Source organism: Pristis pectinata, chromosome 10 (genome assembly GCF_009764475.1).
Source record: "Pristis pectinata isolate sPriPec2 chromosome 10, sPriPec2.1.pri, whole genome shotgun sequence".
Classification (NCBI taxonomy): Eukaryota; Metazoa; Chordata; class Chondrichthyes; order Rhinopristiformes; family Pristidae; genus Pristis; species Pristis pectinata.
Genome location: NC_067414.1, coordinates 49947932 through 49975298, shown reverse-complemented (window position 1 = coordinate 49975298; position 27367 = coordinate 49947932). Strand labels below are relative to the sequence as shown.

At 38.7% G+C, this 27367-nt stretch overlaps 1 protein-coding gene across 2 annotated transcripts in view; it reads left to right on the top strand.

Annotated features, from left to right (window-relative positions):
• ptprk (protein tyrosine phosphatase receptor type K) overlaps positions 1-27367 on the top strand; it is a 467398-nt gene that overhangs the window by 233208 nt on the left and 206823 nt on the right. For both annotated transcript variants that reach the window (XM_052025063.1, XM_052025062.1), the window contains exon 7: positions 20545-20838. In XM_052025063.1, the coding sequence (XP_051881023.1) occupies positions 20545-20838 (294 nt within the window). The remainder of the gene's footprint in view (positions 1-20544; positions 20839-27367) is intronic.

Sequence of the window (27367 nt, the reverse complement as noted above, 5' to 3'; positions counted from 1 at the left end):
TATAAACATAGAAAATGCTGGATAGTACTGGTGATAGAAAATCACCAAGTCAAATAGCATCTGTGGAAAGTGAAACAGTTAACGTTTCACATTGAAGACCCTTTGTCGGAACTGGGAAAGTGAGAAAAACAAGTTGGTTTTAAGTTGCAGAGTAATGGAGAAGGATGGATAAAAAGAAGCATCTCTGAAAGGGTTAGGCCTGGGTTATTCCATTGTTGACAGAAACATCCAGCTAATGGATTAATGAGAGCAGTTAGAGACACAGAAAACAAAGCTGTGAAATGCAAGACAGAGCTGTTGTTGAAACCTGAAATCATAAGCAAAATGCTGGCAGTGACAGCAAAGAGAGAGAGAGAAAACACCTGAGTTATTAATAACTTCAAGTTATTAATCTACAGCAGAAAGAGTTGGACTCTATTTCTGCAGAGGGTTGCAGACTCAGCCAGCTCCATCATTTGCACGACCCTTCCTGTCATCGAGGACATCTTCAAGAGGCGTTGCCTCAGGAAGGTGGCATCCATCATTAAGGACAGGAGGTACAGGAGCCTGAAGACCCACACTCAACATTTCAGGAATAGCTTCTTCCCCTCTGCCATCAAACATGAACACTACCTTGTTATTCCTCTGTTGCACTATTTATTTTTGTAACTTACAGCAATTTTTATGTCTTTATTTCTTGCACTGCACTTCTGCCGCACAACAACAAATTTGACGATATATGTCAATGATAATAAATCTGATTCTGATTCTGGTAGGACTGCGAAAGGATAAAGGAGGGAACATGCGTTTGGATGAGGACCTAAATTATTACTTGGAGTTTGTATTCAGGAGAAGGATATGGAGGATAGTGAGAGCACTGTGGAGCATGCTAATGTGCTTGGACATTTTGAGACACAGGTAGTGTTGGGCCCCTTGAAGAACGTTGAGGTGGATGTCCCTGGGGCCTGATGAGAAATACCCCAGGTTATTGAGAGAGGCAAAAGATGAGATTGCTGGGGCCTTGACCAAGATCTTTATGTTCTCTCTATCTACAAGTGAGGTCCTGGAGGACTGGTGACGAGCTAATGTTGTTCCTTTGATCACAAAGGGAAATAGGGATAATCCTGAAAATTATAGACAGGTGAATCTGAGGTTGGTGTTAGGGGAGCTACTGGAGAGGATTTTCAGGGATAGGATTTGTGAGCATTTGTGAAAGCATGATCTAAATGTCTGAATGTCTTGCACTGTACTGCTGCCGCAGAACGACAAATTTCACAACATATGTCAGTGATAATAAACCTGATTCTGAATTTTGAGACACAAAGGCTGCAAGGTGCTCACAATGAGGATGGGACACTGTTTCTCAAGCTCATGTTAGGCCTTGCTGTAGCAGTGCAGGAGATCACGGACAGATCAGAGTGTGATGGAGAATTAAAGTGAAAGATGACTGGAAGTTCAGGGTCATCCCTGTGAACTCAGTGCAGTTGCTCCACAAAGCAGTCAGCCAGTCTGGGTTTATTTTCTGCAGTGTAGAGGAGACCACATTGTGAGCACCAAATGCCGTACGCTAAATTGGAGGAAGTGCAACTGAATCATTGCTTCACGTCGAAGTGCTGTTTGGGTCCCTGGAAGGGTGTGATAAAAGAGTAGGTGCTCCAGCTTCTGCAGTTGCATGGGAAGATGTCGTAAGAAGGGGTGTGGCTGGTAGAGATGGGCAAATGAACCGTGGAGTTGTGAAGGGAATGGGCTTTGGAATGCTGGAATGGGAGGAGAGGAGAATGTGTCTGGTAATGGAAATTCCAAAGGATGATCTGTTGAATGTGAAAGCTGGAGGCTGGAAGGTCAGAATCAAATTTTCTCTCCTTCCTTGTTTCAATAAGGTCTTCAATCTGAAATATTAACTCAGTTTCTCTTTCCAAAGATTCTGCTGATAGTTTCCAGCAGTTGCTGCTTTTGTTTCAGATTTCCAGTATCTGCAGGTTTCTTTTGATTTTCATAAACTTATACCCCTGATGTATTAAGTGTCGATCGATTGAAGCAAAACTGCAGATTCTGAAAATGTGAAAACAAACCAGAAAATGTTGGAAGAACTCAGAATGTCAAACAAATGTCCGTGTGCTGGAGCGGGGAAGAGGAGAAACAGAGATGTTTCATCAGCACTAGAAACGTTGGAAAACAAATGTGTCAAGTAGATGAGAGGGATAGGGTGGAGAGAACAGAGAACATCCATGATATAATGAGGACAAAGATAGCAATTACTTTAAAAACAAGCAGTTGGGTCAGAAGAAAAACAAATTGAAACAGGTGTCTGTGAAACAGAAGCGTCTGTGGCAAAAGTGAGAAACGGATGCAGAGTGGTTACCCAGAACTGTTAAGTTCAATATTAGGGGTTACACTTATGCATCTAGAAGAAGTGTTGTTCTTTTAGCTTAGAAATGGGCATTATTTGGGCAATGTAGGAGACCAAGGAAAGAGAAGGCCTCCTCTACATTGGTGAGACCAAACACAGACTAGGTGACCGTTTTGCAGAACACCTGCACTCTGTCCATAACTGCAACCTGCATCTCCCCATTGCCAGTCACTTCTCCTCCCCTTCCCACACTATCACTGATATGACAGTCCTCGGCCTCCTCCACTGCCAGGAGAATTCCAACCAAGTGCAAACTGGAGGAACAGCACCTCATTTTCTGTCTTGCAGTCTAACGGCATGAACATTGAATTGTCCCACTTTAGGTAATGCCCCCACTCCCCCCACCATGCTGCTTCTCTTCTTTCCCTTTCCTTGCCTTTTTTCTCCTCTCTCTTCTTACCTTTGACCCATCCCCTGGTGGATCTGCTCTCCCCTCCTCCCCCGCACCTGCCTATCACTATCTCTTACCTGCATCTACCTATCACCGCCCTGTTCCCACCCCTCCTCCCCTCTTTTGTCCACCTATCACTGCTCTGCTTTTCCCTCATATATATTGGGCTTCCCCTTTTCCTATCTGAAGAAGGGTCCTGACCCAAAACGTTGACCGTTTTGTTTTTCTCCATGGATGCTGCCTGGCCTGCTGAGTTCCTCCAGCATCTGCAGTCCTTTGTTTCTCTGAAAGAGAAGTCAGAGCAGGAGTGAAGCTGAGAATAGAGGTCAGTTTGCCAAACCACAGCAAGTACCTTTCCACGCCTGCGTGTGAACACATTAACATGTGAAACTGCAGTCTCCAGGATTTACCTTCAGGTTATCTGGTCACGTTTTCTACCTGCTTTAGGTCAATGTTATTAACTTTTTAAGTAATTTACTTAATGTTCAATGTGCATTTCCGTGTGCCTTTGTGCATATTTTGATCAAAATTGATTTGAGAAATGGATTTTTAACATTCGATCAATCAGAGATTTCCAACTAAATTCCGGCAGTGTTTTAAAAAATTTGGTTTACAGATGAAGACCCTTTATATTCAGCACATGTATATCATTTGTACTTCCTGCATTCTCAACTTTCAAGCTATTAAAACTTGACAGATGATGCATTGGATTTTATTGTAAGCTGCCTTTGATAAGTCTTGTGTCAATCAGATAAATTGACAAGTTTTCTTTGCCTGGCGGTAGTTTTGTTTGTTGTTTCATTTGTATCTTGATGCAATAAATAATGGAGCCCAGGACATTGCAGTAGCATTTTGTAATCGACATCAGATAGAAATGTAAATGTTAGTACTGACGTATTGAACTGAAGCAGGAAGTAATAAAACACTCTTGTGGTTTCTGTATTGAACTCATCCATAATAAAGCGCTATAAGGATTTAAAATTTGTGTCTAATGGAGTTTATTTTGCAGTGTTTTTGCAAACAATTCATCCTATGGACTATTGGATCCTCTTGTATTATTTGGCTGCTGAAGCAAGGCTGTTCTTAAGTTAATTTGCTATTTTGAGGGTGCAGAAAAAATTGAAGTAGATAATATTAGCTTGAGATCGAGTAGATGTATGGAGGGAGAAGTTTAAGAGTTGAATGCTGTTTATATGTGGTTGATTCTGGTTCTTTCTTAATACCTTAGAATGTGATGGATAATTTTCTTAAGAAATCAGTCTTTTACATTGAGCTAGAAGAGCAATATCCTTGTGATTGTTCACATAATAAATACATTGGAAACTTAGCTTTATTTATATAGCAGTTTGGATTGTCATCAAAAAAGTTTATTATTTGGAAACTTTGCACCTAAGAGTGCTAACACTGACAATTTTTTTGGTGAGAAAGAAAAATTCAGAGATGGAGTGAAATAGTAGCCTATAATACGTAGTTAAAATAATGGCAAAAGTTAATAGCATTAATCTGTATTTATGTACAAGTGTTCCAGCAAACGCAAGCAAAGTCAGATAGATGGTTCACGGAATAAGGCCAAATGTCGATGTTCAGAATTCCTAATTGCCCTTGATAGGGTTGTGATGAGCCACTTGAATTGCTGCTGTTCTCCAGTTGCAGGTACTCCCACGCTACTGTTGGACAGATTGTTTAAGGATTTAAACCCAATGACAATGAAGAAACAATGACTTGCAGTGGTGTTCCCATGTACCTGAAGTCACTCCCTTCTGAGTAGGAGAGGTGAGGTGTTACATTTTGTAGATGGTGCATAGTGCAGCCACTGTTCTGTGCTAGTGGAGGGAATGAAAGTTCCAGTTGGTGGTTGCTTTGCAAGAAGGCTGCTTTGATCTGAATGGTGTTGAACTTTAAGTGCTGTTGGATCTGCAGTCATCTAGACCAATGGAAAATATTCCATCACACTCCTGACTTGTGCCCTGTAGGTGGTGGAAAGGCATGGACTGTCAGGAGGTGAGCACTAGCCATGAGATACTAGTCTCTGAACCTGTTCCTGTAGTGGTATTTATGTGGCACTGGTCCAATTGAGTTTCTGGCCAGTGGTGAACCTGACGATGTTGATGGTGGCAATGCCACCAATGTCAAAGGTCGGTGGTTAGACTGTCTTTTGTTAGAGATGGTCATTACCTGGCACTTCTGCACCACAAACATTATTTGCCATATGCTGCTTTCCCATTAGCTTTGAGAAAGTGCTTTCTGCTTTCTGCCTCCTGCCTCAACTTTGAGCTGCATGAAGTAACCATGTTCAGCACTATAATTACAAACTAACCGCTTAGAATGTTAAATCTTGCTTATTTCGATCTTAGCCATTCGTTGACATGATAACCATTATTGTGTTTGTGTTTCAATCCTTACGGTTTTAAATGTTCAAGTTGTTGAAAGTGTAAGGTTAATCTCCCTTTTTTAATCTAATCTTTCCATTATTTCTCTTTCTGCACCATTTAACATGGTTTATCAACACTTTTCCATTGCCCAAATTTCACTTGCCTCTCAGCCCTTGCACAAATAATTTCACACTCCTTCAATCTGACTCGTTAAGGATATCAATTATCGTCTCCCCTATCCATTCAAACTCCAGATGCCTATTTATTCCCCACAATGTTATCACCTCACACTTCCAATAACTTGCCAGGCACAAAATTTAAAGACTTGTGTAAAAGGGCAAGTCTGATAAACAGCAGACTTCACTGGATGTACTGCAGTGGCAAGTTATGGCTCATTAAATTTGTATGTTTTTTTTTGCTGAGAAGGGTCAGTTTCATTTTTCCATGTTTTATCTACTGATTAAATTCATATTTTAAGACCAGTTTTTCCTGGTTCAAATAGAAGCTTAATAGAATGTATGAGTAGAGCTTGTCCAAGAAAACAACCCTCACATTATAGATCACAGTTTAAACTGATTTCAGTTATAAGATGTGGGTCAGGCTTATCCTGCTATCAACAACAGTACTTCCAAATTGTAGGATAAATAATTGCTATCAATTTCCACCTGCTGCATGTGTGTGATTTTCTGTCAAACTAGTATTTTGTGTGTATGGGCAGAATTTTCTATTAAGTTCTGTCCTTCAAAGTTGTGCTTGTTTTGAATGAGCGATAAGATTCTGCAGTGCTGAATTTACTACAGTCTCTGCCAAGGTTTGTGGTTCCTTTGTGAAGATCGTTCCTTTCTTTCATTCTTTCACCAAATTGGACTGGAGGTGTCAGTAAGATTAAATGCTCTAGACTCTACAAAATGTAGAGTTCTACTGTTGGTGAATGAATCAAGTTTATTCTAGTCATCGTGCATTTATGGAAGGAAATAATTTTTGTCAGCTTATCTTTGACTTCTTATCCAAAATAGGTTTTAAGATATTTAATCTAGCAATTAAATATGTGCGTCTCTGGGAGATATTTGTACACATTATACAAGTCTGTGCATGTACATCTATTCCATTAAGATATGACTGATGGTTTTAATAGTATTCCACAGTCATCATCGAATGTTCCTTTGTACCAAATGGTTACATTATTATTTAACTTCTGTGGAATTATTGTCAACATGCAGAGTATTTTACTGCTCCCTGCAGTATTGCGAGGCAAGATTTCTCTCTTTCCCAAGTCTCACTACTATATTGAATATTCGCTAAGCGGACAATTAGATGAAGCCATGTGAGCTTTGTTATGCATGGGGCAGGTGAATGTTACTTATGAGAGAATAGTACTTTAAAATGTTAAACTTAAAGTTCTGTTTTCTTGGTGGCACAGTACAGATACAGCAAATATTAATTTGAATTATGAACTTAAAGGGTCTGTCTGTCGCTGTCTTTTTCCAAGTATTATAATTAATTCTGCAGGACTTTATGCTGTTAATTAGTGCTTGCAATCCTCTTCTTCGATGGACATATACAGCCATGTATTTTGCATGGAAGATAGAAAAGGTGGTTAGATCAGTTGCTGTGTATGCCTGGTATGATGGAGATGGTGAGATCACAGTCTGTCTGTTGCTGCATTAATTCTGCAGGACTTTGTTGTTAATTAATGTTCCTTTATACATTTCATCTTTGCACCTGGATTGAAGTTTGCAAATGATCTATTTGGCCTGAAAATCATTTAATCAGTTCAGGCACCCTTTTTGATTATGGCCTCAAAACTCGTAATGAAGTATTGCTTGAATTTTCACTGCTAACTCTATTATGTCCGATTACATTTTACCCATGAGCTGTGATCCAGACTGACTCACATTCTTATGGTTATTATTTTCTTTGTTATTTTGATATTGGTAGGACCAACAATGAGTTGCTTTTGGATGGTTATGGTTCCCCCATTGATACTGTGAATGCCATTATTAGCTGAGGGGATAGCACAGAAGTTCTAGCATGGTTTGCAACTTGGTTGGAAAATCTGTGGGGATAGCAAAGCCCACACCAGAAATGGATACTTCGTGATGTGGATTGCTGATGTACTGAAAGGAGCTGGCATCCTTAAACTAAGTGTTAGCTTGAAACTGGGCATGAATGGGAGCAGCATTATCAGTGTTGTTTCGTGTGAGTAGTCTTTTGACCATAACAATGTGTCTGAAGCCACAAATCTCAATACGAGTATAAAAATTCAAGAAGACAAGGTTTCTTGTGTCAGAAAAACAATGCTGGAAATACTGAGCAGGTGAAGCAGCATCTGTGAAGATAGAAATAGAGTTAATGTTTCAGACCAATCACTTTTCATTCGAAATTAACATTTGCAATAATTTCTTCAGCCACATGAAGACCATAAAATGAGAAAAGGGTGGGGTTTTCTTCTTTAAAAGATTCCTTTCCCAGGATGGAGAGGGTTGCACTGTTCAACAGTCGTACCCCTCCAACTGTCAGCATGCAAGTTTGAGGGTTGGAATTTTCAGCGATAGCCTTTCTGTATTTGCAAAGTGCCAATGACCTTGTGCTTCTGTGTAGTATATAGAAGGCGTGACAACTGAGAAACCTCTGCTTATAGTGAAAAAGGCTAAATGGTGGAACTGTTCTTACTCTATCTGTACAGACAATTATGTGTTTGATGTATGCTTCAACAAACAGAACAATGGATACAGCAGATGAGAGAATGCTACAATAGAAGACCATGTGCTGAATTAATTTATGTTCCATTGGACCACCATGACTCTGAACATGTGTTATTAACATTTCTAAAACACTACTGTAACCAAGATTTACCCAAAGCTCTCCTAGATCATTTTTTGCCACTCCAGGTGTTAAGATTTTTTTCAGTGTCTTGATATTGCAACAACTTCCTGCGCTGCCACAGTCTGTAGCATACATAGTGATGGGATACTACCTGCAATGTTTTACAGAAGTAAGCTGAAGATTTCTCTTGCCTACCCACCTCACCCAAGCACTTGGATTTCATGACATGCATGAGAATTCGAAAATCTGCTGATATCTGGGCTGCTGAAATTGTGTCAAAGGATTTATGTTGATTATCCCCTATACTTGAAAGAACAGCAGCCTTCCTGTCTTTCACAAAGTCTTAATTTTCATATGTGCTTTCCTTATGGCTAACCTTGCAACCATCAAATCCCTTCATAAATGTATGTCTCTAGTGCTGCTCTTTGAGTGTGGGATCTCAAGAATATATGCTCCTATGGTGGATCTGAAAAGAGTCTAGATAGTCATAAAAGTGACTGGCTTTCTCTCAATTAGTAAATTGGTTTATTGTCACATGTACTGAGGTACAGTGAAAAACTTGTATACAGTTCATACAGATCAACAATGCATTGAGGGTAGTACAAGATAAAAAAAACAGTGCAGAATAAAGTGCTACAGTTACAGAGAGTGCAGTGCAGGTAGACAGTAAGGTGCAAGGTCATTATGAGGTAGATTGTGAGGTCAAGAGTCCATTTTATCATACTAGGGAATGGTTCAATAGTCTTATAACAGCAGGATCGAAGCTGTCCTTGAGCCTGGTGGTACATGCTTTCATGCTTTTATATCTTCTGCCCGATGGGAGAGGGGAGAAGAGAGAATGTCTGGGGTGGGTGGGGACTTTGATTATGCTGGCTGCTTTACCAAGACAGCGAGAAGTATAGACAGAGTCCATGGAGGGGAGGCTGGTTTTCGTGATGTGCTGAGCTGTGTCCATAACTTTCTGCTATTTCTTACGGTCACGGGTAGAGCAGTAGCCGTACCAAGCTGTGATGCATCCGGATAGGATGCTTTCTATGGTGCTTCGATAAAAATTGGTGAGGGTTGACGGGGACATGCCAAATTTCTTTAGCCTCCTGAGGAAGTAGAGGCGCTGGTGAGCTTTCTTGGCTGTGGTGTCGACATGGTTGGACCAGGAAAGGCTATTGGTGACGTTCACTCCTAGGAACTTGAAGCTCTCAACCCTCTCGACCTCAGCACCCTTGATGTAAACAGGAGCATGTACACTGCGGCCCCCCCCCCCCCCCCCGAAGTCAATGATCAGCTCTTTTGTTTTGCTGACATTGAGGGAAAGGTTGTTGTTGTGACACCATGTCACGAGGCTATCTTTCTCCTTCCTGTACACTGACTCATTATTACTTTAGATACAACCCACTGTGGTTTTATCATCTGCAAACTGGAGTTTAGAGAGTGGAGTAGGGGCTGAGGATGTAGCCTTGTGGGGCACCTGTGTTGAGAATAATTGTGGCGGAGGTTTGCTGCCTATCCTCACTGATTGTGGTCTGTTGGTCAAGAAGTCAAGAATCCAGTTGCAAAGGGAGGTGTTGAGTCCCAGGTCCAGGAGTTTGGAGATAAGTTTGCTTGGAATTATGGTATTGAAGTCAGAGCCGTAGTCAATAAACAATAGTCTAACGAAGGTGTCTTTACTGTCCAGATGCTCCAGAAGGATACATCTAGAAGGATAGGCTAAACAGAACATACTGGGAGCACACATCTGTGGATAATGACACAGAATTAACTTTTTATCAATAGCCTTGGAATAAATTAGGGAAAGCTCAGGGATATTTCTTTGAAAGCAAGCAGAAGTGACTTGAGAGAGTCATGTTGAGGATGGTTGGTTTAAGGACAGTCCCCTTATCAAGAGTAACTCTGTTTAATAGGTAGAAAAAACAGTAATAATGAGTTACATGAAGCTTATTACAATTATCAGTGAATTTTATAAATATTCAGTCTTGAATAAAGGAATTAGTGACTCCTGAAATGGCTTAAATTTACTTGATTTATTTGTTCATTTGCAGGAGGTTGGTGTCACTGGCAAGGCCACCATTCATGACCCAATCTGAATTGCAATTGCGAAGGTGGTGGTGAGCCAACCTTTACTGTGGAGTCCTTCTGGTGAAGGTACTTCCAAGATACTTTGTGCTGGGTAGCAGGGCACTCTCACACCTTTTTAGTTTTTTTTATCCTCTGCCAGTTGTTTCCTTTATGCTGTTGTTTAAATAATTTAATGAAGTGTTGGAAAATAGAATTCCTTTATGTTTTAGTGACACTCCATTATTTACAAGAGAAATTTCATGAAGGAAGAACTGCAGGTACAATGATACTCTGGACATTTTCTCCATATTCATCACTGCACTGGGACCAACAATTACCTGGATGTGTCAGCTATTGTTGACTTCTCTTTAAGCATTAACGTCATCAGGCAGATTGTCACCAAATTATACCATCTGTTTCAGGATGAACTGCAGATAACATAAGGAAAAGGAGCATAAAACTGATTGATACCACTGCATATTTCCATCATACAACCCATTGTTTCCAAATCACCATGATATGGTTCCTTTGAATTCTAGTATCGCAGCTGGTACTCTCAAGTATCAGTAGTCTCCCTACCACTCAAATGACTTAAGTGAACAGGGAGGAATTACACGCTTTTTTAGATTAAATTATATCTGACAATGGAAATGTCATTGTGTTTAGTAATGACTACCATCCAAAAAAAAAGTCAATGATTCTCTCTTTCTGTAACACTTCATGTTATTTGAAGAACCATTGGCTCTTGAGAGGCCATCACCAGTTTTTGCAATTCACTCAGCATCAATTAAGTTTTTTATTGTTCATGTCCAGTCAAAAGAAAAAATTTAGCAGGTTGAAAATATGTACGTAATAGAGCAGTGATTATGACCAAAGCTTCATTTGGTGTAAGACAAGACAATGGATTTCTGCAACGTTTGATGGGGCTCATATGAAATGTATGCAATTGCATACTTGGCATTGCCATCTTCCAGGTATCATGCAACTGAATTGACATCTGTGCACGTAGTTTGTATTATGATTCATTGTAATTTGACTTCCTCTAAACAGGGCCAACTTCCTTTCACGCGACATATCCAGTATCAGAGAGCAGTGATGGCAACCTTCCTATGCTGCGTCAGAATAAAACAGTCTACTTTTTAGTTACCAAGCAGGTATGCTTTTCAGTGGCATGTTACTGCATTGCGCACATCCATGTTGTGTGCCCAAGGTCTTGCTTTTTATTTATAGAAAGTTAATTCAATTAGGAGGAGTAAGACCTGATGCCAGATTAAGTACTCCTGCAAATGAGGCTACGAATTGGTGAATTCAACTTAATGTTTGTCATTCTTACAATTTTGGGGCTAGGGATCACAAGAATGGGGAGAAAATGCTCTGTTATGAAATAAAATTGAGTCTTCCACTCAATAATTTCATTTCCACATATTTTCCCTTATCTTTTTCTGGGATATCAAAGATTTTGTTAATTCTGTTATGTTCATAAATACTATCCAGGCAAATTATGGCAACAAGTGATATTCACACTGAAGTTATAATTCTAATATGCTCATATAGCATACCATCATTATTAAAATATAATCATGGTTGTTGTTGTTTTGCCACTGGAAATGGCTGTCCAGTTGTGTGAATGGTGCACAACTGCAGTAAGTAAAACTTCCATAGGTAAAAGCAAATAGCAGCACTGTTGTAACTGCAAAGCTTATTAGTTGTTTTGTTCTTTAGTGTAAGAATCAGTTTGTAAAGTCCTTGAAAGGTTGGGATTTAATCAGAAAAATTGTGATTCATTAATCCTCTGGAGAGGTGTTTGGATTATAATTCATTTACAACTGAGATCCCAGTTATCTGAATAGCATGTGATTTGGTGGCCAGATTTTAGGACAGAAATGCAGGAAGTTGCATGGCAGGTGGATATCAAAGTTAAAACATAATTCTAAATATTCCAGGATTTATAATAGATATTGTTAATTTAGCATTTAAGCAATTAACTCTGTTTATTGCCACAACTTGATAGTCATGCATAGTCAGTTTTCTTACTGTTTTGTTTAATTGGTTATTAATATAATTCCCACGATAAAATCATCTAATTTTCTCATTGTCCATTGAGGAGCCAAACAATATAACTTGGCTGCACGAACTTCATTGCATGATACGATATCAAAATACTAATGTTTTTGTCTTCTGTACACTGAAATTTTCTTTTGACTGTTCCTTTGCAGTCAGGCTGCAAGATTGACTCCAGGGTTCTTGCTATCCTCTAGCACATAAGGGCAATTTTTGTTCCATTTTGTGGTGCATAAATCATCCATGTGAGTTGGATTTTAAATATAGTAACTGGCTATAACAGCATTGTGATAAGCCCTGAATTAAAATGCATGATAAAGTTCATTCCTGTCTCATATTGTAATGCGAATCACTGTTTTATATTAGTCCAGTTGATGTGCTCTGTGAATTGCTGCATGTCAGTTAACAGAACAGCCTGTTTCGTGCTGTTATCTTAAGAGCAAATAAGAGTCCTTATGTGAATCACTGTGCTTTGTTTAACCTGACCACGTGATTGATGGTTTTAAGTTGTGTTGTTCAGAAACTATAGCAAAACCTGACTTAGGTGTAGGGAGGTCATTGTGTTGTATGCCTTTCATTTCAATGACTGCTGACAGAGGAAGAAATGCAGAATTAAGAAAGAAATTCTTTTGAACCACATCAATTAAATTCCATACTTAAATAAGTGCTGCATCTCATTTGATGGAGCGAAAATAAATTTATTTTGGGGTGAATGGAGAAAGTAGATTTCCCAACGATACTCTAAATGCTTCTCTGGTTTTGAAATGGAGAGAAAATGGTGCATGGAAATAATATTTGCAGATCATCTATATTCTTTCATGGTGCAGAGTAATTATAGGCATGTTTTATAGGGAAGCTTTCAAGTGAGTCCAGCTGTGAGGTAAACATCTTTTTAAACAGACCTCTTTGAACAGGCTTGCGATGATGTGTGTCTTCAAGACTAGATAAATGTTCTGTTGTCTTTGACAATCTCTTTTGTTTTCTTCATCATACAAATTATGATTTGCTAATTGAATAAGAAAGTCTGAAGTTGGATGTCACCATAAGCAATTTTATTGGACCAAACCAGATGGAACTCAAGCCACACCTCGTACGAACCCAAGCGCCAACACTTGACCCCAGCTAGCTCGGTGGGCACCTGGCTCCTAGTGCATTGCTAGCACTTCTGCAAGGCATAGCAGGCCTGGGAGAGGAAGTGAAGAATAGGGTGCAACTATAGGTTGAAGTTGATGGGAACAAAGGAAGGATCCACGATCCACCCTAATATCCTTCTGATAATTTGTGCTGTTGGTAGGCCTTTTCACCATTCCTACATGTCTCTGCTGATCAAAAACCTTTGGAATCAGATTTTTAAAAAATCAGAAAGTAAACTATTAAAAACAAAAACTAACAAAATCATTTAGATCTCAAACTGCTGTTAATTAATTAAAATCATAAATATATAGAATGATACAACAATAATCTTACCTCAGCTTGTATGGTGCAGTAGTTAATGTTGCTGTCCCATAGCTCCAGTGACCCAGGTTGAATTCTAACCTCTGGTCCTGTCTGTGTCAAGTTTACTCTTTCTCACTGTGATCAAGTGGGTTTCCTCCCAGCCCTAAAGACTTGCTGGTTGGTAGGTTAATTGGTTAATGTAAATTACCCCTAGTGTAGATGAGTGGCAGGAGGATTGGATATGTGAAAGACAATGTGAGTGTTGAAACTTGGAAAGCACTGCAATGAGCTGGTGATCATCTGTGTCACATACTGTACATAAAGGGGAACCAGTGGATGCACAATACTTGGATTTCCAAAAGGCATTTGGCAATTGTACCCTGTCAAAAGTTATTGTGGAAAATGAAAGTCCATGGTGTATGAGGTAACACATGGGAGTGGTAGAAAATTGGCTGGCTAATAGGAAATGGGATTCAGGCATAAATGAGTCATTTTCTGCTTTCTGTAGCAGGGATTGGTGCTGGGGTTTCCACTTTTTACAATTTATATGGTTGACTTGAATGAAGACTGTAAAAGTATAGTTGCTAAATTTGCTGATGCCAGAAAGATATGTAGGCTATTAGTGAGGAGGACATAAGGAGGCTAAATTGCATGTTAATAGGGTATGGGAGTGAGGAAAGGTCTGAAAAAAATTTTTGGCAGAAAAATTAATATTATTTAAATGATGAGAGACTGCAGAGCTCTAATGTGCACAGAGTTCTAGATGTCCTAACATATTATTAGCAAAAGCTGGTATGTGAGTACAAGTAGTTAGGGAAACTAACAGTATTATCGTTTATTGCCGGTATAGAAGTTATGCTTCTGTTAGAAAGGGCACTGGGGAGAACACATCAGAAGTCTGATATACACTATTAATATCCTTCAAGGAAGTATGTATATGGATTGAAATAAGTTTGGAGAAGGCTTGCTAGATTAATATTTGGAATGGGGAGATTTGTTCATTGAGGAAAGGTTGGACAGACTGGATGTACACATGCTAGAGTTTTGAAGAGTGAGAGGGGACGATTGTAATACAATACTGAGAGGCATTGACAGTGGACGTGAGGAGGATGATTCCTCTTGTGGGAGAAACTAGAACTAGGGATCACTGCTTAAACGCAAGGGATCACTCATTTGAGGCAAAAATGTTTTTTTTCCTGAGTATTCGGAGTCTTTGAAACTCTATTCCATTTCTGTGTAAAAAAAATATGCAAAAAATCTGCTGCCACTGCTTTTGACAATAGATTTTTGACAAGCAAAGGAGTAAAAAGTTACATGGAAATGTGAAGTTAAGATTGTAATCAGATCATCCATGATCTTAATCAAGTAGTAGAGTATTTTCCCAAGCTAAGTGATTTATGCCTGCTCCTAATTTTTAAGTTGTATGTTTTTTGTGGAACCACTGGCTAGCTATCAGCCAATTATGGCCCAGTATGTTTATGTGCATCGGACAATTCCTGCTCGTTCGTACACAAAAGAGATTTGGAATAACCCAGAAGATGCGACCATGAAAATAAGTGTTAAGATATATTACTCATGAACTTGCTATCTGACTGTAAATTACTGTCTGCTGTGAGCTCTGTGCAGTCTGAACGTGCTGCTGAAGTGAAGTACCATTGGTGCAAACAAAGATTCAGAGTTACATTTGAATCTACTCTTGAGATGTACCACAACCTAAAATGAATAAATGAATTACTGTCAGTGTGAAAGATGCCCTCAAAGGAAATGCAGGTCACAGCTGAGGCTGCAACATCATCGATACAATTTTATATACATTGAAAGGAATCACTGAATCTACCACAATATTGCCATTAATAATGGTTATTAATTTTCCAGCTGTCCACTTTGTTTAGATAAAAAAACTAACGTGTATAAATATGCTGTATTTTTTGTTATTTAAAGAACAAAAATATTGTTGGTCTGCTCATTTGTAGTCCTCAAGGTCAGAGTCAGAGGAGTTTTCAAAAGAGTACTATTTGTTGGTATAAATTGGAATTCAACCAGCTCATGGCAATTAAAAAATTGTTGTTAAGTGTTCCACTGTTCAGCTGGGCAACAATCATACCAGCAATGTTGTCCAAAAATAATAGTTGCAATACTTCTAGTCATCAATTAATATAGGTACTGACTGTTTCATTCAGCCATTCATAAGTGAAAGTATTTGGATATGTGTGATTGAAGTAATCAACCTACAAATGTATTTGAGTTTAAAGCTGAATGATCAGTTTTCTAAGGGATTACTCCATTTTAAAATACTTCTGCATCTCTTTTATTGATGTGTGTTATAACTGGGACAAAAATTGAGAAAACTGCAGATGCTGGAAATCTGAAATAAAAACAGAAAATGCTAGAAATACTTAGCAGGTCAAGTAACATCCATGGAGAGACAAAGACAAAAAAATGTTTCAAGTTCTAACAAAGAATTTTTGACCTGAAACATTAACCCTGTTTCTTGTTCTACAGATGCTGCCTGACTTGTTGAATATTCCAGCATTCTCTAATTTTATTTATGTTATAGCTGGAAATAATTTATCCCATTTATAGCGCAGAATTTATTTTACAGTTTTGGAAATGAGATTTCCTGTCCCTGCTGCTACCAACTCTTGACCTCGCATCTCTTTTGTGTTTTATTTTTAACTACTTGCTTTGCTGGAATACAAGATGCCAGGTCAAAACAGCAGATATAAAACATCCCAGGGCCAATATGAACAAAAACAGTCATTGTAATTGAAATAGTAGAGTAGTTTATTGCAATTTCCTGGCTGACATTTATCCTGCAGTCAAAATCACCCAAGTGGGCTCAGCTGATCACTTATTCATCCTGTTTCTTTGTTGTTGCAATAAAGTTGTGGAATTCCTTATATTGTGGGAGTATCTTCATCTTTCACTTCTGGAACAGCAGCAGTTCAAGAAGGACCAATACTAACTTCTTAGTGTTAAGCTTTTTCTCTCAGTCATATATGACTCTGAAGCAGGTTCTGGGAGCTACATGAATGCTATTTGAATAATTATTTAATTCCATTCTCTCTTTCACCAATTTAAAAAGTTGCTGGCCTTTATTGTTGCTCTTCCCAGGAGCCAACTTAAGGTTGGTAATGTAGTTAACGTGAAGGAGTATAATCCATCAATATCTAGACTTTACAAAAAGCAATGAGCAGCCATGGGCCTGGCTGCAGCTCCCGCCTCCAATCGATTGATATTTTGTACTCCTGTGCTTCAATATTTTACTGTTGTTGCATCACTCATGCAAATAGCAGAGCTATTTAAGTGATGGTTTAAGCAAGGAAATCATGTGATTGTTAGATTACCTAACGCAGCAACGTTAATTGAGGACTGGTCCACATCTCATTCTCGCTTATTTGGAATGTACAGCTTTCCCAGTATTACTGTTCCCAGCATTACATTGCACTTGAGCAGTTGTATGCTGCTTTTCTGGCTTGTTTGGATTCAAATGTTCTGTTAAAATCTGTTGAAAGTGGTAATTTGTAAGAATTCTGAGAAGGCTGTGGGTTATCTCATGTAACGTTAGTAGGGTGCCCAGTAAGTACTGGTAAACCTTTTATATTTAGTGTTATGGATTACCAGTACTTTATTTGCATCTTCAGAAATTCGTTAAAAGTCATGGATGGCAGAAACGTCATGATAAAACATTGTGCCTTTAATAAGCCAGTGAAACTGGTAGAACAAGAAAGGTTTCACACAACTGTCAACTGTAATAGAGCAACTGTCAACAAAAGGTTATTTGAATGTCTTATGTAAATGTCTTTTTGTTTTTGCTCGTTGATTAAATTTACCTGGATTAAATGTATTACATGACATTTAACAGATGCTCTAAAAGACCATTTAATTAAATCCCCTGCATATTGTAGTGTTTGCTTCACTTTAGACTCTATTCAAATAATTTGTTGATTTGTCTTCAGTGCTGAGTAAATGGCAGCTTCCCATTGAAACTTCGCCATATTCTCTTGCACACCAAGTCATGCCTGCCCACTGCATTCATGGGTGCTGAAATGCATTAGTTCTTGGTCTGTCAGTACCTCTGAGTTAAAATTCTATTACTTGTATTCAAATCTTTACTTAGCTTTCCTCCTTTCTATATTTGCAGTCTTCACCAAGACCTACAGCTATATCAGTCCCTCCCTTCTCTGAATCCAAAATCAATTACATTCTCTCATTACCCGGTGATGGTGCTTTTAGCTCTCTGGAATTCCCTCTGCCAAACAAATCTGTCTCCTATTTTGATGAAAGGTCATGGATCTGAAATGTTAATTTTGTTTTTCTCTTTACAAATGCTGCCTAACCTGTTGAGCACTTCCAACAACATCTTGTGTTTTAATTTGAATTCAGTGCTTTGCGATTCCTCCTTTAAATTTTTCATTAAAGCCGACCTTTCTGAATAACAGAAACTTTATCATCAAGACATTGTACCCAATAAACCAGTGAAATTGGTAATATTTGACCTTTATTTTCCTCTTTGATGCATTCAACTTTAGCTCAGCACAGTTTTGTTCCTACAATCTATGAAGCACTAAGGACATGTTTACTTTGGGTAAATGTGCCATATGAATGTAAATTATTACTCTTGCTGCTTATTTACTTATAGTACCTTAACTCTGAGAACAGAAATAGAAGCAGAAATATTTCAATGTCTATTGATAAAAAATTACTGAATAAACTGTTAGGTTTACCACTGAAGTATCGTCATATTCCAGAGCAATACTGTAATGAGAAAAGGTTGCACATTGGACTTCATATGCATTTATGTGAATGTACAACTTACATACATAGTGTCTGCTTCACTATAGGTGCACAACTAAATACACTCTTGCCATTTAAAGTGCTGAAAAGTGTCACAGAGGTATACAGCATGGAAGCAGGCCCTTCAATCCAGGGTCTTTGCTAATCATCAGCCATCCATTGACACTAATCCTTCATTGATCTTATTTTTGTAAATCATTTTGTTATCAAAACATTCTCATGAACTCTCCCCTGATTCTGTCACTCTCCTACACGCTCTCCTACAGCAAACAGTAGCAAATTAACATACCAGCCTGCACCTGTTTGGGATGTGGGAGGAAATTGGAAGACAAGGGGAAACCCATCTGGCCTTGGGGATAATGTTCAAACTCCACAGACAGCATCTGCTATCCCACAGTCATGGTGACCTTTTTACAAATGGTTTTTATAGCAGCTGGAGAGCAGGCCATATTCCTGCCTTTTGCCCAAATTCCAATTTTCATTTCTTTATTCAATTGATTTGCACTATTCCTGGGGCTTGTTAGTACTGGAGGTGTGATATGGATATAGGCAGCACTATTTAGGAAGTGCAGATAGAGGGTTAAAATGTTCTGTTTGAAGATCCAGTCAAAATCAAACGGAACTACAAGTTTCCAATTGCAGTTGAAGCCTGAATGAACAATGGTGAAGGAATTACCAGGATTTGGTATTGAATTTTTGCTCAGGGGCAAATGGGGTAATTTCAGTTCCAGTAATATTATGCTGAAGAAATTTCACCCATCCATTGATGTTTGATAAGCATGTTTTTTCCATCAAGATTGCTGGTAAAGATGTAGTCTTGAGTGCTGTTGGCATTCATGTAAAGCAAACCCTTATGTCCATGCATAATGAAATCTAAAAGTAATCTGTAAGTAAATTAATCTGTAAATTGGTTAAATGAAAATCAAAAAGCTAGAAATCTGAAATGGAAAATTCTGGAGACACTCAGCAGGTTCGGGAGCATCTGTGGAAGGAGAAACAGTTAACATTTCAGGTCAAAGATCCTTCAACTGGTGGAAGTTGAATTTTGGCTTGGTCAGAGCAGGAAGAAGGAATGATAAATTTAATGATGGAGGTGAAAAAAATGTTGGGAAATGGGAAGTGTGTAAACTGATAAAGTACATAAAATTTGCATTTTCTTTTTAAAAAAATCCATGTTTATCCTATCTTGAGGTCACTTGAAGTATAGTTAAGCTTGCTTTTGTTCTCCTGGAGAATCTTAGAGAAGCAATCAAGGCTTTGACCAAGGAGGGCGTGGCGCTGTTGCAGATCCAATATGCACTGAATGCATTCAGGTCTATGGAATTAGAAGTATTGGTTAAACCTGGTTTTTAAATTCGTTATTTCAACATGAGCATATGGGGGAGGACAAGACAGTTCATAGAAATCAAGATTCTTTGGATAACTAGTTCAAAACAGATCAGAATGTTGATTTTGTAATCTATTATTTGAGTGGAATTCTAAAGTACTTAAAACTATATGAGTGAAATGAGAAGGCCATATGCTGTAATGTACCTACTTTAAAGGCCACATGCTTGTCCTTGAGCTTATGTTGTGCTCCTTTGGACATTGCAAAAGGTCAGAGTGGGATAGGCAGCTGGAAACTCAGGGTTGCCCTTGTGGACTATAAGATAAGATACCTTTATTAGTCATATGTACATCAAAACACACAGTGAAATGCATCTTTTGCGTAGTGTTCTGGAGGCAGCCCACAAGTGTCACCATGCTTCCAGCGCCAACATAGCATGCCCACAACTTCCTAACCTGTATGTCTTTGGAATGTGGGAGGAAACCGGAACACCCCGAGGAAACCCACGCAGACACGGGGAGAATGTATAAATTCCTTACAGACAGTGGCCGGAATTGAACCTGGGTCACTGGCGCTGTAAAGCGTTACACTAACTGCTACACTACTATGCCTGACCTACAGGAGATGTTCAGCTAAGTTTTCACCCAATTTGCATTTGGTTCCTCTAGTATGGAGGAGAGCACTTTTGATGAGTGGCTAATATTTTAAACAGTTTTAATCCAGAAGTTTAATTATTCGTTTGAATGTTATTGGCATTGATCTGAAAACCTATGTTTAGTCCTTTTCAGTTAAGGTGTCAGTCTTTTAAATAATAATCATCAACTATATAAATACTAGTTAGCAGTAGAAATTGAAACGGAATATTAATGGCCCTCATTTCTTCCCTGTATAGAGCCACCCATGCCAATTGCACCACCCCAGCTACTTGGTGTTGGTCCGACATATCTGCTAATCCAGCTTAATGCAAATTCAATTATTGGCGATGGTCCCATCATTCTGAAGGAAGTGGAATATTGTATGACCAGTGGATCTTGGACAGAAATCCATGCTGTAAATGCAGCAACTTACAAGCTCTGGCATCTGGACCCAGATACGGAATATGAAATCAGGGTTTTGCTGACACGGCCAGGTGAAGGAGGAACAGGATTACCAGGTCCCCCACTCATCACTAGAACCAAATGTGCAGGTAAGTCCAATAGAATTTCTGACTACATAACTTTAATCCTATGGTTTTTTTTCAGAAATTAGCAGTGGAAATGAAGAGTACAATTTGCAAATGAGGTAAATGCTTACATTGTTATGAATATGTGTACTGTTAAAATGATAGTTCTACTTAATCATGTTCATAAATATCACTCACCAACTTGAATAATAACTGGTTAATAAAACATGAAGAGTAAAGATAATAAAGCTGGGGAGGTATATGCAAACAAATGAGTTAACAATGCTTTGTATTAATACAGTAAAAGATATTCTCAAAGTCTGCATATTAATTGCTTTATTGACATAGATCTACTACACTGAAAACCCTAGGCTTCAGCTTTTTTCACAAAATCTGAGCATTTAGTGACAAAGTTACATTAACTTATGTAAAGTTCCATATCCCCAGCCCTCTCAAATTTTGGCACAATTCGTTTGCTTCTGCCAGGTCTGAATTACAGTTTTTTTATTTAAAAATCTACATATCCGCTTTTACAAAGTTAACAGTGCTCAATTCTCCTTATTAAGTGATTTCTTGTTCTTTCACTTGTATTGCATTTAAAAAGATTCAACCTCTTTCACCTTGATCATCTAATTGTTATTTTATTATTAATGCAGTTGCTTTAGTTCCTTTCAACTAGGCTGTGAGTTTTCTTTCCCCTCACCTCTCCACAAAACCCATACTCATCTAATTAATTCATTCCTTGAATGTCAGAAAAATGATCTCCTCACCTCTTCTGACCTTTCCTCTTTCCTACACAAAGCACTGTTAAACCCAGACTCGGAGTCTTCAAGTAATTAATTTTTCTATTTACTTTTGTGCTTTAACTGTGCCTTTTTGTTCTGAACATTTTTTATGAAAAAAACTTTAAAAAGAAATGCTTTGATATTTTGATTTACCTGAGTTGTTTAAAGAGGAATATTTATCTCCATTTGAAATTTAGTTCATCCAAATAGTTTGTCATCGCAGCTTTAATTCAGTTTTTCAGCCTTCACATTTTTGATGGAGAAATTCAATTATTGCCGTTATTCCTTTAACAAAATGTCATGTTGAGCAAAAGTGTGCTTTATCTCTCCTTTTAAAAATGCTGCTTTGAATGACATTTCAAATTCCTGGATTTCTCTTTACCCTTTTCTACCTTTGCCAAAATACCCTCAGTTATGTCATTACGAACTATTGCCTCAAGTCAGAGTTGTATAGCATGGAAACAAGCCCTTCAGCCCAGCTCATTCATGCTGACTAAGTTGCCTATCTATGCTAGTCCCACATTTTGCCCATATCCTTCTAAACTTTTTCTGTCCATATACCTGGCCAAATGTCTTTTATATGTTGTTACTGTACCTGCCTCAGCCACTACCCCTGGCAGCTTATTTCACGTATGCACCAACCTCTGTGTCAAGAAGTTGCCTGTCAGGCACCTTTTAAATCTTTCCCCTCTTACCTTAAACCCATGTTCTCTAGTTTTTGATTCCTTTTCCCTTGGAAAAAGACTGTATGCATTCACCTCATTTATGCCCCTTATGATTTTATACACCTCTATAAGATCACCCCTCAGTCTTCTATGCTCCAAGGAATAAAGGCCTAGCCTGCCTAACCTCTCCCTGTAACTTAGGCCCTCTTGTCTGGCAACATTCTCATAAATCTTCTTTGCACTCTTTCCAGCTTCATGACATTTTTCCTATAAAATGGTAACCAAAACTGTACACAGTATTCCAACTGCGGCTTTACTAATGTCTCGTACAACTGTTACATTACATCCCAACTTCCAAACTCAACCCTTACTATGTTGTTTTGTCTTGGCTCTGAGAGGATTTGACCAAATTTGTTAACAAAGTCACGTCCTCTCTTCCTCTAATGTGCATAAAACTTTGTGTTGAAATTTGCTGCTGGTGATTTTCTAAATTCTGTCAAAACAGTGTTGCATTTCTTTGACTTTTTTGTTTAAAGCTTTCTTACTTCAAAAGTCATGGTACATTAGTCAAAAGTCATGGTACGTTATGGAGCTTTATGAGTAGGGTGTTTGGGTTTACTGCACAGATTAAGACTTTAAAATGCTGGCAAATATTTTAACCAAAGCCTTGTTAAGTATAATTTGTTTTTACCTGTCCTAATTGAACACCACTTTGGTTGAACCTTATTTTGACTATAAACCAATGCAATTTGTGGTTTTAATATCCATGTGCAGTGCTGTAAATTTGCCCATTGATCAGTGACAGAAGATCTAATTTTACTCATTCCCTTGTTGCTTAAAGCCTGTTCAAAATTAATTTGCTGAGAAGTAACCTTGGTTGTAACACAACAGAATTGTTCAGATGAATAAGGTCTGGTCAGCTCCTCATTGTCGTCCCTTAGGTCCTTTAATTCTTCCAGTTTTGCACATAACTGCATGTTCATGGTCTGCATATCCACTCACTGTTTTGCTGGCTATTCCTGCCATTTATCAGGAACTCTTTTTTATATCTCATGTTTTTATTATTTATTACTTTAATTCTTGGTTGCTAGGGGTAATATATTCAGGTTTGCCTTATCCCTGGAAGGTTATGAACATTGCTATTCAGGGCCTGCTGAAATTTTTATTTTCTGCTATCCAAATCCATCGCCCTGTCTACCTGCTTGTTTAGATTGAGCCGATCTGTGTACAGCTTCTGTTTTTTGCTTTATCTACAACTGATCTCTCACAAAGACAGCTTTATCCCATCTGCCTCCCCTTTATTTCACCTTCTGTTGCTGAATTATCCATTGATATCATTACCATTAATGTCCTCCAAGTCATATAGCATAGAAAGAGGCCATTCAGGTCATTGTGTCCAGGTCAGCCATCAGGTACCTATCTATACATTTTCCAGTACTTGGCCTGTAGTCTTCACTGCCATGGCGTTTCATTTTAATACTGAAATGTTGTGAGTGTAGCTGCCTCCACCACTCCCTCTGGCAACAGATTCCAGTGGGAACAGTGGAGCCAGGTACACTCTCTGTGTAACCACCCTCTGGTTAAAAAAAAAGAGTTCTTCCTCAAATTCTCTCTGTCTCCTATCTCCTACCTTAAACTTGTATCTTCCTAGTTATGGACCGATTTGAATGGGTTGACATTAGGTGTTGACTTTATCAGTGACAAACAGGTTCCCTGAGACAATTTTTTTAAAAAAATCAGTGATGATTGCAGATTCTGTTGAAATTGCGTGGATATGGAGTCACGAGGATGTTAAAGATTCATGAAGGTGTTAGGGGGACTGGAGGACTTAAAGTCCCAAGGCCTTGAGGGAAGCTAGGGAAGAAATTGCAGGGACCCTGGTTGAGATATGTGTATCTTCGTCAGCCATGGGTGAGGTACCAGAAGACTGGAGGGTGGCTAATGTTGTGCCTTTATTCAAGGAAGATTGCTGGGACAAGCCAGGGAACAACAAGCCAGTGAGCCTAGCATCATTGGTGGGAAAGTTATTGCAGGGGATTGAGGGACAGGATCTATCAGCATTTGGAAAAGCAAGATCTGATTAGGGATAGTCAGCATGGTTTTGTGCATGGGAAATAGTGACTCATGAATTTGATTGTTTTTTGAAGAGATTGCCAAAAGGCAGGGTGGTAGACATGGCCTGTGTGGACTTTAGCAAGGCTTTTGATAAGGTCCAATATGGTATGCTGGTGTGGAAGGTTAGATCACATGGAATCCAGAGCGAGCTGGACGATTGGATACAAAATTGGGTTGGTGGAAGGAGGCAGAGGGCAGTAATGGAGGGTTGTTTTTCAGTTTAGAGGTCTGTGACCAGTTGTGTGCTGCAGGGATCAGTGCTAGGTTCATTATTGTTTGCATCTGTATTAACAATTTGGATGACAATGTTGTAAGCATATTTGGTAAGTTTGCAGACAGCACCAAAATTAGTGGACAGTGAAGAAGGTTATCTATATTTACAAGGGGATCTAGACCAACTTGGGAAGGGGGCCAGAGAATGGTATGTGGAATTTAACTCTGACAAATGCAAGGTATTGCACTTCAGTAAGGTAAACCAAGGCAGGACTTGCACAGTAAATGGTAGAGCACTGGAAAGTATTGTATAACAGAGGGACCTAGGGGTACAGGTACTTAGCTCCCTGAAAGTAGAGATACAGGTAGACAGGGTGGTGAAGAAGGTATTTGGCATGCTTGCATTCATTGGTCAGGGTATTGAGTTCAAGAGTTGGGATGTCATAATACAGCTGTACAAGATGTTGGTGAGACCGCACTTGGAATACTGTGTGCCTTTCTGGTTGCCTGGGTGTGGAAGAATGTTGTTAAGCTGGAAAGGGTGCAGGAAAGATTCACGAGGATGTTACAGGGATTGAAGGGCTTGAGCTATAAGGAAGAGACTGAATAGGTAGGACTTTTTTCCCTGGAGCATAGGAGGCTGAAAGGTGACCTGATAGAGGTTTATAAAATCATGAGGGGCATTGATAAGGTGAATGGTTACAGTCTTTTTCTCAGGGTAGGCATCTAAAAATGGAGGGCATAAGCTTGTGAGCAGGGAAAGATTTAAAAGGAATCTGAGAAGCAACTTTTTGCACGTGAAGGGTGATGGGTACATGGAACGAGCCTCCAGAGGAAGTGGTCGAGGCAGGTACAATTACAATTTAAAAGACATTTTGATAGGTACATGAATAGGAAAAGTTTAAAGGGATATGGGCCAAATGTGGGGAAATGGAACTAGCTCAAGTAGACAACTTCGTCAGCATGGACGAGTTGGGCCAGAGGGCCTGTTTCCTTGATGTATAACTCTTTGACCCTAAAGAGACTTCAGTCTTAAGTTTCTGAGCTTCCGTCTAAGTAAAGGGTGTACATCGAACCCTACAAGATGTTAGCATTGTGATGGTTTTGAGCTGAATAATGACTATTTTCAAAATGATACAAGTCCAGAAAAACATGCTATTTTTGACAATCTCAAAATTACATGTAACTAGACAGTTTTCTTGAAATAGTTTTCCTTGCAGTGAAGCTGCTATCCTTGGGCAAGTTCAATATCACAGTATGTCTGAAGTATATAGTACCGTGGTTATAAAAACATGCAGTTTTACTGAATGGACTGGTAATTACTGTAAACTTTTAAAGACAACATTTATAATCTGTTAGTGACAAATATTATACTTGATTTTTAAGGGACTGTAGCAAGACCAAATTGGATTTCAATGGGGCAATTGAATAGAAACATCACTTTCCTCAGTAAAATTCACCCTTGACATCTCTGTCCTTCTACCTCATCTCCACCTTCCTTTCCTCCAAGAGACTGCAGATGCTGGAATCTGGAGCCACAAACAATCTGCTGGAGGAACTTTGTGGGTCGAGAAGGACTGCAGTGTTGATGAAGGGTTTTGACTCAACATTGACAATTCCTTTCCTCCCACAGACGCTGCTCAACCTGTTGAGTTCCTCCAGCAGATTGTTTGTGGCTTCCTTTCCAGTGTCAGCCTGATCCATTTGCATCTCTATAGTCAAAGACAGAGAATTACCTGCAGCATCTTTTCTTCTCTTCTTGCACCATTATATCTTTCCCTTGTCACATGCAAACATGCATGTATGGTATTGCTTGTACAGCAAACTTTTTTTCAAAAACATTATAAATATTGATTTCTATTAATTGACTAACCCAAACCATCTGTGGATTTATGATGAAAATCATACTGAATGATTGTCAGCCAGTTGATGTTTGTATCTGTGTTGCATAATGTTTCATTGGCCCAGTTATTCTTGTTGTGAAAGAATTTTAGAGAACCTTTACTCAGATCATTGGTCATGATGCAAAATGTGGCTTTAGTTATACCTGTATCTTCAGGAGACATTGGATATGGTGCCACATAGAAGGATCTTGCACAAAATAAGAGTGCATGGGGTTGGAGGTAATACATTAGTAAGGTTAAAGATCAGAAGCCTGAATAAATAGGTCATGACCAATCAGTGGCTGTTAACCATCTGGGTGCCATGTAGATTAGCATTGCTTAGGTTTCAGCTACCTATAAGAGGGACTGGGTGTAATGTATCCTTCACTAACTATACAAAGCTACCTACATGAGCAGTGAAGAACATGCCAAAAAATATTAATTGGATGAGGAGGTAGCAAATGAAGTTACAATGTATATAAATGAGAGGTCATTCATTTTGGTAGAAGGGGAAGAGTACAGAATATTTTTTTAATGTTGCTCAACTATTTTTTTGGTATTCAAGAACATTTGCATGTAATTAGGAAGGCATATAAAATGGTCATCTTGTGAGGGTTTAGAGTATATGAGTAAGAAATGGTTGTGTAATTATTCAGGGCCATCCCTGAAGTACAATGTACACTTTTGATCTCTGTATAAGAAAGATTCTAACAGGCATTCCAGAGCAGTTTTTCTGTATTTATTCTTGCTGCATTGGGATGTGCTATGAGGAGAAAGTGAGTAGGATAAGTTGTAGATGAATAAGATGAACTCACTAAAACATGAAAGATTATGTAAGAGTTTGAGAAGAAGGAAGCAGTTATTGCAAGACATAATTCCATCCTACAGGGAA